The sequence below is a fragment of the Cyprinus carpio genome, chromosome A19 (assembly GCF_018340385.1).
Source record: "Cyprinus carpio isolate SPL01 chromosome A19, ASM1834038v1, whole genome shotgun sequence".
NCBI classification, from domain to species: Eukaryota; Metazoa; Chordata; class Actinopteri; order Cypriniformes; family Cyprinidae; genus Cyprinus; species Cyprinus carpio.
This window is the reverse complement of record NC_056590.1, coordinates 64518-80296: the sequence shown is the minus strand read 5'-3', so window position 1 is coordinate 80296 and position 15779 is coordinate 64518. Positions and strand designations below refer to the sequence as shown.

Below are 15779 nucleotides of genomic sequence, written 5' to 3'. Positions count from 1 at the left end.
GTGTTAGACAGTTTTCTAAGTTATTACATGCAGAGGGTTTTGGTCCAATAACACCTCTGTTTTTTTTTTTTTTTTTTTTTTTTTTTTAGAATTTAGCAGTAAGATATAACTAGTCATCCAGTTTTTTTTATCAACTATGTGTTACGTTAGTTTTGCGAATTGGAGTGTTTCGTCAGGCAGCAAAGAAATATAGTGCTGAGTATCATCAGCATAGGAGTGAAAGCTAACACCTTGTTTCCTGATGATATCACCCAAGAGTAACATGTGAAGCATGAAAAGCTGCGGTCCTAGTACTGAGCCTTGTGGCACTCCATACTGTACTTGTGATCGATATTATACCTCTTTATTTACTGTTATGAATTGATGATTGTCAGATAAGGAAGATTTGAACCGTGCCAATCCAATGAATGTTGTGGTCGATAGTGTCAAACTCAGCACTAAGATCCAGTAGCACTAATAGAGAAATGCAGCCACAGTCGGATGATTAGATCAGGTAATTTGTATCTCTGATGAGAGCCGTCTCTTCACTGTGATACAGTCTAAATCCTGACTGGGAATCCTCATAGATACCATTTCTCTCCAAGAAGGAACATAGCTGAGAGGATACTGCCTTTTCTAGTATTTTTGACAGAAAAGGGAGATTTGAGATCGGTCTGTAAATAACTAATTCTCTAGCATCTAGTTGTGTTTTTTTAATGAGAGGCTTGATAACAGCCAGTTTGAAGGATTTTGGAACATATCCTAATGACACTGACAAATTAATAGTATTCAGAAGAGGATCTTCTGGAAACACCTCTTTTAGTAGCTAGGTGGAATAGGGTCTAACATACATTGCTGGTTTCAATGATTTGACAAGATTATACAATTCCTCCTCTCCTATAGCAGAGAATGAGTGGAAATAGTTATTTTTCCTGCATTCTGGTTTTATCTATGCCAGTGAAAGTTCTTTGGCAGTTCGTAGTAAACTCTGTCCCTCCCAGTGCAGTCCCAAGCTTTTCCTGCTTCCCAACTCCCCCCGGCCCTGTCATGAGATGAGGAGTTCCTCTGGAATAAGCCCCCTGGTTTACACAGCTGTGGGATATTTCCTTTAAAGGAAGCGAGCCGGACTCTCACCGATCCTCGTGGTGGGCTTTGGGCTGAACTGCTTCAGTGGCAGGACCCTCACCTTGCTCTCTGCTCAGGCTTTAACACCTCTTGTTTAGATTTCCCCGATTGCAGTAGTTTGGACTTAATGTAGAGTTTGCTGTGTCTGAAGAGTGTTCAGTAATGGTTAATGTTGTGAAATACAGGTTGTTAGATGGATACATGTTGTGTGTTGTTTTTCATCTGCTCAGGGCAGGCCTGTAAGGATTTGACACAGCACAATCAGTGAGTTTCATAATGCACAGAGACAGGGCGCGTTACAGATACCGCAGTTTGGCATTTTTGGGCGGGTGACAGGAAAGCCCTGATCTGTCATCATTCTTGATGCAGAGTTCAATGAAAGACTCTGTAATTATCTCTGGTGTTAATATGACAAACCTTCTGCCCATAGTCACCTTTCTGTTCATCTATCAATGTATCTCTCTCTTTCCTCAATGCTAAACTCTGCATGCACACTCAGATCTCTTGTGTGATTCTGATCTTAACTACTTAAATGAAAAGTTCACCCAAAAATCTGTCATCTTTTACTCACCCTCATGATGCTCCAAACCCCTATAGCTTTCTATCTACATAGAACTGGTTTCCAAAATTTACTTTTCTGCCAAATCTGTCAATGGCAAGACAAGTAAACAGTGAAAACTGACCAACCATAAACAGTATTTCACATTATTTACACTATTTAGCTGTTTTTTTCTCGCATATTTGTAGACAACATAGGTTTTTTGACTATTTTGGTGTTTTTTTGTGGAAGTGATATTTGTAGACAACATAGGTCTATTGTTTTAGTATATTTTAGTTTTGGTGGATTTTTAGTTCACATATGCATCACGAGAAAGGGAAAGTAAAATATTCAAAATCATACAAAATATGTAGTTATAGTGGTATTTTGATTTTGGTGGATTGGTAGTTAAAATATGCATCACGAGAAAGGGAAAGTCCCGCTAGTAACTGCCCAGTGCAGCACAATAAAACTCAAGTCTGTGTCAGACTAACAACATATTCTTAGGTTCTTAATTTTCTAAAGTAAGACAGTAATATCAAGGAAAACCTCTGTTACACACACAAAGAACGAATAACTGAGCACTCAATGATAACCTATATTAATACCACTCACAATAGTCCAAATTAAGAAGATAGAAGCCAACGAAGATAAAAGCCCTTGACAAGCACACAACAAAAGGTGTGTATTTCTTTCTGTGGTATCCTTGAACACCGCTCTTTCAACATGATGTCCAAATAAGTGTTTTGTGGGCAGATAGACAACGAGCAAAGTTTTCGTTAAAGCCGCAGTCACACTAGACTTTCACTTTTTTGCATGCAATTTTTTCCGGACACGGTTATAAAACTGCAAAAAGAGCCATTTTTCGATATGATGCTCATGTTGTGCTGTGTTCTCTTTTGAGAAATTCACATATGCATCATGAGAAAGTGAAAGTAAAATATTCAATATCATACAAAATATGTAGTTAGTTCACATATGCATCATGAGAAAGTGAAAGTAAAATATTCAATATCATACAAAATATGTAGTTATAGTGGTTCTGTGTCACTGTTATAAAAAGCAAGTTTTTCGGTCACACTAGAACTTTGGCAATTTTTGCCATGAGCGTCATGTTTGCTGTGTCCAACTTGTGCTGTGTCTCTTTTAAAAACATAAATTCAACATATAACAATTATTCACAACAATAAATTCAAAATGTAAAAAATGTGCAGTTCAGTCTACTCCACTTTCTCTGTCACCGTAGAAAAAATGTTCATACACGTTTGGCGTGACATGAGCGAGTTTTGTCCAACTGTCCCTTTAAAACGTTTGTACTAAATGAGTTTCCTTGAACAGCTGCAAGTTACGATACTATAAAAACTCCTGCAAGCTACAATTCCACAAGATCTTCTGCTTTTTATGTGAGTTTCTTCCAGCAGGGAAATTCTTCACTCTGGCAGGCCTGTATTCAGTATCATATGTCTCCCAGCAGTAACTCCACCATCGTGGCAGTTTTTCTGGTCTCTCCGCTGCGCTGGTTTCACTCCAGAGAACAGCAGAAGTGCATCCCAGTGCCTGCTTCACTCCGCCACTCGCTGCCTGCCTTTATTGTTTCCCTAATTCATAATGACATTTTAAAGAAGACCGTATTTCACTCGCTGTTTTCTCTAGACCACTGGCCTGTTTCAAAAACCACATTCAGCAAGCAAAATAAATCCTGTTGGGTTTTTCCTCATTCTGCTCGAATGATAGCAATTGCTTTTGCATCTCTCCAGGCAATGAGTGGAAGACGTATCTGCTGCGATGGTGAGGTCACTGTTGTTCTGCCCTTCTGGAAAACATTTAGGATTTGAAAGAAGCTTTTCTTTGTTTGAAGGTTCTCTCCGTGTTTTACGGCCTGTGGAAGTGGTGCTGGGTTGGGCACTTGTTAAAGGTCAGGAGAGAAGCCCAGCGTTGCTCTGTGCCAACATGCACCCAATTTTCTTCACACTGTCCACTTTGTTCCAGGCCTTACAGGAAGCACGTTGCCGCGCATCCAGCTGATGGATCGCTCTCGGATGCTTGGAGGAATTGTTCTGGGAAAAAGTCACTTGTTGTTGGACACTTATGTATTGTGGGGAAGCATCAAATGTCAGCAATATATTTGTTTAACAGTGGGATGTGTTATCTTTTTTAGCACATTACAAACTAGATTTATACATTTTCAGAAGGAAAAAAGTAGTTGACACAATACTGGTGTTGCTGTGCAGTTGCTAATGTGCTCTGAGCAGTTTTTAGGGTTGCCAAGGAATTTTCTAGGTGAATGCCAAGGTGTTCTGGCATGCACTACTGTTCAAAAGTAGTTTTTTTAATTTCCTCAATTATTGCACTTTCACATAAGCGCAAATCAAGTGAACATCAATTTGCATATGTTCAAAGATTTAGTTTCATAAAACAGTGCCAACGGCCTCATGAAGGAAAACAGACTGGCTATATTACACTTGAATTTAGGGAGACAATAAAAGTAAAAAAAAAAAAAAAAAAAAAAAAAACATTGAAGACTGGAGTAATGTTGCTTTGATCACAGGACTAAATTACATTTTAAAATATATTACAATAGAAAACAATTATTTTAAATTGTAATAATCTTTCACAATTTTACTGTTTTTACTTTATTGTTGGTCAAATAAATGCAGCCTTGGTGAGCAGAAGATGCTTCATTCAAAAATATACTTACCGACCCTAAACTTTTGCACAGTAGTGCTAGTCAAAAGAGCTCATCTTCAAGTCTCTATGATAGTTTTATTGTCCACCAGGGGACTGATATGTAACTTCTTTTCCAAACAAGTGGGCAATCTGAGGTATTGTAGCTCAAACTGTGCTGGATGAGTTGCATACTAAAGCCGAACACTTAGAGTTAAAGGTTAAGTATGAGCAGGGGCGATACTAAAGCTTGTCTTGGCAAACACCACTAATAAAGTTTATAATGGCTTGTGAACATCCTGTTTGTTTATCTTGGGTCACCCTCTGGTTCTTCTCCTGGTTTTTACTTTATCATATAGTCTGAGTTTCTGACTGTTTAGATTTCCTTCCATATGTCCAGCTAAATAGTTGTATTCTCTTGTGCTTTATGGAATTCCACACATTTCAGATGCTGTCTGTGTTTCCCAGACTCGCAGGCTGGGACCGGCCCCATATAAGTTCAGAGTTGATCAGATTATCCCACTCCTCCAGACTGGTTTCCTGTTTTTGGAGTTAAGTTGAAAAACTGCAGAATCTCAGGCATTAAAAGCACCGGGTTTGATAGATTTGCAATGTTGGGTCTTATAGGGACCTTTGATTTCAGTGAAAACGTGGAGAGAATCATGGTATCCAGTTATTAAAATTGCTGAATGTCGTGGAATTTGTCAAATTGGATTAACAAATCAAAAGTAGGGCTGTATGCAAATAATCAAACAACTGTTTTCACAGCACTCTATTTGACACAAAAGCAATGGTTTATTGTAAAGGATTTTTTTAAACATTATAAAAGATTATTCAATTGTCTTATGTATTCATTTGATTACCATTTTTTTTGTATAAAATACAGAAAATTTAAAGCAGATTTTGGAGAAGAGAAAAAGGGCCCTATTACCGGTAAAATTTTATGAAATGCTTTTCGATGCTATTAAAATGGAATTCAGAGAAATTAAAATGGAAAAAAAAAATATAGGAAAAACATTCAAATGAATTTCATAGGGCTCTATGACTTAGCAAGCACCACAAGTTACCCAAAATGTTTAATGAACAGGCAAATAAATCTCCAGACTCAAATTCCACACAGTCATTGTTCATCAGCTAACAGAAGTGATGAGTGAGTCACGTCCTGAAATCTCTGACGTGAACTCTTGTTCTCTGTCCTGCAGGAGAATCAGGTTTGGGGAAGTCTACACTCATCAACTCCCTGTTCCTGACAGACTTGTATTCTCCAGAGTATCCCGGACCCTCTAACAGAATCAAGAAAACCGTTCAGGTAAGATCCACTTGGCGTCCGGCTGTATCTTTTCCTGCCTTTACCAAGAGATCACTATAGAGCGCTGATTCCCTCAACAAAAACCCAGTCAGATTTTTCCATTGGTTTTAGGATTATTGCAGCTAATAAGCTCGGTGACCAACAAGAGTTTGTTCTTCATCACAATAATCTTCACAAATGAACACAGCCTTTATGAATCAACCCGTTTACGGGTTTTGACCTACAAGCACATCATTCCTGCATGCAGCACTCTATAGAGGGCTGTGGTTCTCGCAGCTGGATCACATATGCTTCAGTCCGCCTTATGTACTGTCGAATCTTTTGCGAAATCAGCAGTATTCTGGCATCAGGCATGTAAAACCTTTACTTAGGAGCTGTTAAAGATGGCTTCCCATTTCTGTAAGGGTAGGAGCTTGTGATGTGGCCTGCAGCTGTCAATCAAATGATCATTAGAACTGGATTGACTGGCGGTGTCAAACACAGGTGTGTCCCTGGCTTTTGTGGTATGCAGTTCATCAGCTATTGTAAAGATTGCAGTGATTACAATGCCACGCTGTTCTCCAGAAAGACATATTTCAGGTCTTTTGCAGTCCGTAGGTCTTAGGGGTTGAAAGTTGAAAGTACCACTTTCATGAGGTACTTTCTTATCTTAGAGTCTGTCGGTTGGTACAGCTGTCTGAAACGCTATACAAAAGTTATCTTGATTGAGATGAGTGTGATACATTACATAACTGTGCAATCATATGACTGTCATGCACAAAGATGTGTTTGCACATGATATACTGAAATCCTTTGCAATCTTGCAGAAATAAGTTCATCTAGTTTGATGTTCAAGCAGCTAACGGTCCCAAGTGGAAGTGTGAGATCAGCCATGAGAATAAACTAGTGCTGCACGATTTGAGGAAAAAGTCTAATTGTAATTTTTCTGATAAAAAATTACAATTGCAATTTTAAGATGTGATTTAAAAAAAACAAAAACTCCAGGTTTTCTGTGCTTTTTTGTAAGGTTGCGCTATTTGGCTAAAATTTTTGTGATTTATATATAAATATGGCTTAATAATAATAATAATAATAATAATAATAATAATAGTATAAAAATTACTTTTGTAATATTACAGTAAAATAAAAAAGCAAATAGTTGAGAAAAATAATTATTATTATTAATTGTAAAAATATATAAAATATGTGACCTGTGCTGGCAAAATGAGTCACAATGAGCAATGTAAAAAAAAACACACACACACACACACACACACACACACACACACAAATGTTATTTTAAATTCACATTCTAGATTAAAAGACCTTGTAGGATTTGTTGGAATTGGACGGAAAATTACTGAGCTGCACCCAGTGCCTCTTGGGGGCCCTAAGCAGAATTTGATTTGGGGGCCCCCCTCCCACCACGCGGAGTCACCTGTGCTTGAAGATTATTGACACAAATGTCACGCTATAATGTTACATTATAAATGAATACAGTGAGGTTATTTATTAATACAAAATAAATAATAAAAAATCGTTACTTAAAATACTTTACTCTTAAACTTCTGAATACAAACTGTCACAAAACATGAAATAAATAATTTGCAAATGTGCATTAAATGTGCAATCTTTTAAATAAAACCAAAATAGACAAACATTAACATAATCAGAAATAGAATGTTACAAAAAATAGATACTTAATGAAAGCAAACATAAGAACAGCTAGGGTTCAACAATGACAATTGTACGACAGTGACCTCAGAATCATTCCACCATGTTTGTACAGTAGCCCTTACAGTCAAACTGCTCTACAGACCGCGTTTCGTCACTTTGTTGTTCTTGCGAATAAAACACTGACACAATGATGAACAAGTACATTAACATTTGCAATAACATCGATTTATTGAATAATTAAGTAAATATAATTCTTTGTTATTCCTTTGTAAAGAAATATATTTGATTTCTGTTTGTTTTCTTTAGAGATCTTTACCTTTGTTGTGTATGGTATCTTATCTTCTGTGAGGGGTGGGGTGGGGAGTGGGCTGCTAGGATCGCTATATGGGGGCTAAAAATTCTGACTCATTTTGCCAGCATATAGTAATAATAATTTTTACTTTACATTACAACTGAAGTTGCAACACTTATATTTACTGCTGTCTTAATTTTTTATATTTTCAAATGTTCAACAATTCAATGTACAACACTTCACTCTGAAACACGCTGCACATATATTTATTTAACTGAATCACAATCTTTGTGATTTAATAATCACACTAAGCCATATTGTGATTTCAGTCTTGTTTGGATTAATCTTGTTGCCCTTGTCTAATCAGAATGTTTCCGTTGAGCTTGATAATGTCTATGCGGATAGATCATTCAGTGGTACTTTGGTAGAAGCAGGTCAGTTTTGATATTGATTGTTTTGCTCTTGGCTCATATAAGGGGAAGGATTAGGTTTATATCTGGATTAATCTCAGAGAAACATGGTTTCCAGTGATGAGATGCCCTGCTGTCTAGAGCAGTGGTCACTGCGGCCACACGTCTGAACTGAAGAGGTGAACATACTGACTGAATAACATGACATGCATTTATACAGCAGATATGAACAGCGAGATGCTGCATTAGAAACTGTTGCTAATTACTATCACGCATCAGTGCATCTGCCATATTGGAAAGGTCAAAATATACCCATTAACGCATACAAGCAAATTGACAGATGCAGTGTGTTATTAACACAAATTATCTGGATTCTCTTGCTTACACCCCCTTATAAAAGGGTTAACCATGGCAACCATGCAGATTGATGGAGAATAATACAGCCTTGATTTTAACACTGTTCTGAAGAAAAAAAATCAGTCACTACAATACATAATCACTTTCAGTGCTGGGCCAAATTAAAATAAATTTTTAATTTAGTTGTAAATTAATAATCTAAAAAGAAAACATGCCAGCAAAATGACAGCAAGTATCTATTTATAAATGTATTCAAAAAATTATGTATTGCATCTATAGGGGATTTATGTGACCTGCAAAAACTAACTTGAAATGTTGTCTGTTCCAAGATGGTCGTACTGGTGATTATAGGGCTGGGCAATTTTCATTTTCATTTCTATTTTAATTTCTAGTCTGAAATGGTCTAAAAGGGTCGCGAAAAACTGTCAAAAACTGTTAGTCGAATTGTTGAAGAAAAAGACTCAAAATGTTTAATTCAACAAATGCAGTAAAAATCATTTAGATTTATAAGCAAAAGCATAACACAAATTATACTATATTTTTACCTACACATGTAATTATTAATATTAATAAAAAATATATTTTTAAAAAGAAATTAACTTTTATTTAGCAAATATGCTTCAAATTGATAAAAAGTGCTGAAATGTGTCATGCTATAAAAGATTTCTATTTCAAATAAATGTTCAAAATATATACACTTTCTATTTATCAAAAATCTTGAAAAAAAATATGAAGCAGCACAACTTTTCAACATTGATAATAATAGTCTCTTGGGCAGCAAATCAGCATATTTTCATGATTTCTGAAGGATCATGTGACATTGAAGGCTGTAGTAATATGATGCTGAAAATTCAGCTTTGAAATCACAGAAATAAATGACATTTTACAAGATATTACAACAGTTATTTTAAATTATTTCAATGTTATTTTAAATAGTAATAATGTTTCACAATATCAGTGTTTTTACTGTACTGCTTTTTTTATATATATATGTTTGGTCAAAAAAGTGCAGCCTCGGCGAGAGTAAGACATCTTTAAAAACATTCGAAATTATTACTGACCCCAAACTTTTGAACAGCAGTGTGCAGTATATATTTTTACTAAAACAATTTAGTATGACAAATTCCATACAGACTAATTCAGAACGTTTGAAATGAAACATGTATCTGTTTATGCTCTTGTGTAGTGTGTAGGGATGCATCGATCTGATACTCGGGATCGGTATCGGCTCCGATACTGACAATTTCTGCGGATCAGGTATCGGTCAGACGAGACCGATCCAAATCCGATATTGTGCGTATACTATTCTGTGTTATTGTTGAGCCCCACGAAAAACACAAAAACATTATAAAACACCAAAACATTTTCATGCGCTATATTTCAAATGTTCTGAAGCTGTTCCATAGTGCAGTGTGAGGTACAGATGAATATTGAAGTCATTAAATTCAAGTTCACATAAACTCCTCTCTCCGGTGCGACTGTCTGTCATCGTCCATTCAGCAATCAAACTGCGTGTCGCGTTCGGTTTCTACAGTCAAAACGATTCTTGAACCAGTTCTCCAAATCGGACTGAATCGTTTGAAATGGTTCGCGTCTCCAGTAACCATTAATCCACAAATTACTTTTTTAACGTGGCTGACACTCCCTCTGAGTCGAAAAGAGCAATGTGTAACATTTTACCAGATATTTAACCAGTGTGTAATAGCTGCGATTATGATACGGGGCATGGCCCACAGTAACCACCCACTCTGTGGTCTGGCACCAGTGTCCTGACTATTTCAGGCCTGTGTGTGTTTGTAAGTGCTCATCCAGAGTAGTTATGTTGTTTATGTAAAGTGTTGGAAGCTCTCTAACTGGATATGTTTGAGATGTAAATCTGTTGTGACAGGCTGAAAGAGGAGTGTAAGTGTGTCTGTTCAATCCCTCAATACAACAATTTGTCTGTTTGTATTAAACTCAATTAGTCTGTCTATACTGCTAATCGTCAGTGAGTGAACATGTCATGGGATGAAATACTAGTATTAAACACAGTACTGCAGACTTGTGCGGTCAGATATATGAGTGTGCTGAAAGCTGAGGCTTTGGCAGAGCAGGGATCTGTCCAGACCGTCATATCTCTGGACATCTGATGCGATGGTCCTCGCTGTTATCAGACTCTGAGAAGAGATGCTTGAAGGAGCAGAACCTCATCATCATCGCGTGTCTTTAACATCTGTTCTGCTCCAGCTTTTCAGTGGAGTCTCCGTGGATAAATAACTCAAGCACTGACCACTTTGAAAGATAAAACAATGACTCTCTCTGGCTCAGTTTGTTTACTGAGACCTGCTTTATAGGCTTGACGTTGTCCTGTAAGTTTCTGTAAAAGGTTATTGTTGAGTTTTCAGATGTATTGGAAATGTGGTTTAGTGTTGACTTTAAAACATATCCCAAGTTAGTAACTTAATTGGGGCTGGCGCTGCTGATAATGCTCTGAAGCTGCTTGGTTCGAGCTGCCATTTCTGACAATATGTTTGCTAGTTGCTTGAAATGTTTAAGCTGCTATATCACCTCCTCAGGTGACTGCGTCAGGTCAGGTGAGAAGAGGATGACATCATCCGTTAACACAGAAAGAGCAAAGACCAATCAAAAGCAGTTTTTTTTTTTTTTCTACTCCACCTGTTGGGTGAGAAGGAATTTTAGACGGTTATAAAATCAGTGTGTTCTCATGGTTTGTAGACGTTTGCTGAGTGATTACTCTGGTGTGGTGTAATAGTCAGGGTGATGTCACTGATGTGGAATTGTTTGGTAAGACAGAAGATACGGGATGGTGCTCACACCCCCTCACATTACCTCAGATCATCTGTTGTTCCAGCAACTGCCTGGAATGAAGAAAAAACAACTGGTCATCATCTCTCAAAATCACAACACGTGTGTCCAACATAAACATTGAGATGTTTCATAAATATCCTTTAAGAAAAACAAATTTCACAGTTTTGGTTCCAATTTCACTTGACAATTCTGGTGCCTTAACTATTCTTTTAGCAATTTTAAATAATTTTGGATTTGGATTATTTCGGAGAAGTACAGTAAGTACAAATTAGAAATAAATTCTGTACATTTCTTAAAGATAAAATTTACATGTAACTTTGCTGGCTTTGTCTTAACAAACACTTCGGATTGCATGTGAAACTGCAAATACACATGAAGAGGTGTGTTTGCACAGACTTCTGATCTTAAGAAACAATCACATGCTCATTAATTGTTTCTTGAGTCACGTGCACAGTCACATTCTTGATAATTGAATGAAATTTTGCTGAAGTATTATTTAGGATATTTCTGTAACATTTTGATTTCCAGGCCTTAAAGTCATGAAAATGAGTTACGTAACCATAATGTAAATATTTCTTTAGTGCATATTTATTCTAGGTTTTCTTTAATGGTTCATCATCTGTATCATCAAGATTTTTTTATCTGTCTAGGAATCAACACTTTTGACATTATTTATATATATAATTATTTATTTATTTTTGGTTTTAGTATTTTAGGGTTAAAAGTTACTCTGTGGAGTGTTGTTTCAGGCTGGCAGGTCTGTAGAGGGGTGATAAAGTCAGACACAGGAAGTGTTGTGAGGAAGTACCTTTGACTGTGTTAGTCTTGCGGTTTCTTGGCAAAGGCAGGTTATGACAAGGTAAATATCGAGCCCATGTAGTTATTTATGTTCTTTCTCCCTTTCCAAACATTGTCACAGTCACATGAATAAATGATTATAATCTTCACAAAAGGATCATTAAAACAGCAACTCATGCTTGAATGGACATCACAGCTAAATGTTTTTCAGTTGTTGCCTGCAGCATGTGTCTTCATTCATCTATGTGCAGAGCAGTCGGAGGGCTGGAGAGGAAACGCTGTCTTTCTGGTTTCTCAGCATAGCTGGATAACAGCGCTGCTCAGTCATCTACATGTCACTGCACGCTTCCATATCATATAAGACCCATGATCAACACTTCAGCTTTCAAATTCATCAGAAACTATACTACATATTACCAAAATCTTATGTCTACAGACTGAGCACAGGAATGAGTGCGATCCTTTCTGAAGGGTGTGGAAGGAAAGTGAGAATAGAGCCAATTGGATTTCCAAAAGCACAACTGGACCCGCCTGTCTGCAAGTCTCAGTGGTCAACACATGCCAAACTACATTGCAGCAAAGCCTTTGGTCAACCTTTTGTTTGTGAAGCCTTACAAACTAGCTTGAACCAAATTCAAGACAACAGCTTTTGCATTGGACGCTTCAGTGCCCAGGAAACTTAGGCTATATTTACGCAAGCCTTAGTGCTCTATTTTATGAAGCATGACACATGACATGCAAGAAAAAATAAATAAATTGTGCGCACGATTTACAAATTCATTCCCTCGATGTACTAAAACGTGCACACAATTACTATTTCATTCACTCAAATTGCTAAATCGTGTGCACAATTTACTAATTCGATTACTATTTCGTTCCCTCAATTTACTAATTCGTTCCCTCGATTTGCTAAATCGTGCACATGATTTATAAATCGAGAGAACGGAATAGTAATCGTGTGCACATTTTAGTACATTGAGGGAACGTGATAGTAAATCGTGCGCACAATTTATAAATCGAGGGAACAAAATAGAAAAAACATGCACACGATTTAGCTTACTATTTTTTTCCTGCATGCCATTTACAGGGCTCTGTACTATTTTGTTCTATTGCTCAGATAAAAAAATGTTTTGTTTGGCTGTTCAAATAATTTTTTTTTTAAAGGTGAACAATATCAGATTGAAGCGTGAACTGATCACGGTCCTGAACTGAGCCTGTCATATGGACGTAAAGATGGAGGTTAGCGTTTTTTTTTAGTTAGCTTTAGAAGTTAGTTTGGTTTGCGCTGTTCACAATGTTATAAAAAAAAGAATAAATAAAAATTTGGACCACTTTTGCCTTCAGTCTGAATTGAATTTTTTTTAAGTATCTTTTGAATTTCTTTCAAAGACTCAATTCTGTGAACTTTGCATGCTTTGTTAAATTCAATGGCCAGTTACTCCTGCTTACAAAACTTATGAACACCTTGCAATAGTTCTAGTTCAGCACAATCAGATATACTTCAGAATATCTTTAGTTGAACCTCAGCACTACTTCCAGAAAATTAAAGTGCATTATGTACAAAATTAGTTGTTCCAATTTAGCTGACTTTAAGGGCACTTTACCTCCTCGTTGCTCCATGTTTGCCCTCTGCTCATTTTGTTTAGGATACACCGCTTGTTCTGCGTTGTCAAATCCTGTGGCATAGTGTCACATCTTGTCTTTACTTCCTGTTTTTGGTTTGTTTAGAAGTATTTGGTCCGTGTTGCATTTGGAAGAGGACCGAGACCCATCTTTTTAGCAGTCTCGTCTGCTTGTTTGGTACACAACAGGGTTCGGATAGCAGCATTCAAACTTACTCAAACGAACTAAGAGAGCAATCACACCAGGGTTCATTTCAATTGAACCAATCATGACAAGTGTGAACACACCCTAAGTATAAAGCCGCCTTTCCACTATCTCCGACAAACGAAAGACCAGAAGTCATTCATTTCCAGTGGAGAGTAGTGTGAGTAGTTGCCATGGTGAATAAGCCGAGGGTGATGGTTGCTTCACGACCAGGAGCCGGTTGCATAAACATAGATAATATGTTAAGACTGTGTCTTAAGAACTGGTTGATCAACTAGCAGTTAGCCAAGAGATAATCAGTCTCATTTTTCTTATTAAAATTGGGCCAATCTGCATTTTTCTAACTAAGTTTAAAGAGCAGGTCATATGGTATTTTAAAGTGTCCCAGTATTGTATTGGAGTCCCCTACATCAGGTTTAAATGCATCTAAGGTCAGAAAACATTGAAATTTTCTCAGAATATACATTTAATATTAGAGTCATTTGCCAATGATTAGGAAATGATTTGTTTCAAGCAAGTTTGCAGCAAGCCCTTCCCTTCCTCAAGCCTACTCTGCTCTGATTGGTCAGCTGGCCAAAGCTGTTGTGATTGGCACAGAGATGAGTCCTTAAGCCAGTTAGCCAGCGCTACCATTGACAAAGCACCTTTACATAAAACAATAATATAGTCAATCCGTTCTTATAATGACATAAAATACAAAAACACTTATGCAAGCGAATCGTGCCCACAGCTAAAGTTTAGCTGCTAAACTGTGAACACTAGGTGGATACGTTAGCCAAGTGCTAACGTGACTAACTGATTAAACAATTACAGTTTATAAACCAAAATATGTCTACTGTAATGTTTGAAGAATGACAGACAAAAGACGCTTGGTCTTAACTTTTAATCAAAACGCAGAACAGTTGTATCACAGGAGCACCAGCCGAAATCACTCATCTCTCCCGCATTAACCCTGTAACTGCCAGTGCAGCACAATAAACAGCAGTTTCACAATTATTATAAAGTCTGTGTGCTACACTACATTCTTTATTATTAAACAAAGTAATTAGAACAACGTCAGTCTACAATAATCGACATATTCTTAGGTTCACTGCGAATTTTTAGAACTACTTCAGTAAGACAGTAATATCGTGCTTTACCTGGAAACCTAAAGCTGCACTAGGTACACATCACATATTGGCACAAAAAAATTATATTTTGAGCACTCAATTGAAAATGTACACAAAACGTATCAATCGTACTTACAGGTCGTGGTTCAGAGAGCTTGTTAGTCCAAATTAAGAAGATTAGAAGCCAACGAAGATAAAAGCCCAGATTAGAGAAGCAGTTCTTGATAAAATGACAAGCACACAACAAAAGGCTCGAATTGTATTTCTGTGGTATCCTTGAACACCGCGTCTTCTCAACATGATGTAAACGTACTAATTGCAAAGTGTCTTGTGGGCAGATCAGACTCTGTTCGTATTTCGCGGGCAGGCGGGGATTATGCAAATGTGTTACCCAGTGACGTACACCGGTAACAGGCAAAAGAGTCGAAAATATAACGACTCGTTACGGCGATTCAGAACCGACTCTCTCTTTTGAGAGACAATATCTTTTATTTATCATGCACTTTTTTGATTAACAACTTTGCAGATTGTTTTCATTTAAGGATAGCTACGTTATAAACTGCAAAAGAGAGATTTTTCAAAAACCCATCTGACCTGCTCTTTAAACAGTTATGATCAGTCTAGAAGAAAACTAATTAAATGGCTAACTTTTTAAGACTAGTCTAAGCAGTTTATGCAGCCAGCCCCAGTTTGAAAGTTCTGTGGAAAGAAATGCTACAATCGTATCCAAATATCGGAGACAGTGGAAAGGCGGCTTAACAGCTTAGTATACTAAAAGTACAATTGCAGGGTATTTTTATTAAGCACATAAATATATTTGTAGTATAATTTGCACAAAATACATATATTTTAAATACATTTTACTATTTATTTTTTTCCATTAGGGTGCACTTGTGTCTTTTGCAGC

The 15779-nt window shown here is 36.9% G+C and overlaps 1 protein-coding gene across 4 annotated transcripts in view; it reads left to right on the top strand.

Annotated features, from left to right (window-relative positions):
• Nucleotides 1-15779, top strand: part of LOC109111541 (septin-7) — a 53698-nt gene that overhangs the window by 10173 nt on the left and 27746 nt on the right. For all 4 annotated transcript variants that reach the window (XM_042775921.1, XM_042775919.1, XM_042775922.1 and 1 more), the window contains exon 4: nt 5509-5615. In XM_042775921.1, coding sequence (XP_042631855.1) covers nt 5509-5615 — 107 coding nt within the window. The remainder of the gene's footprint in view (nt 1-5508; nt 5616-15779) is intronic.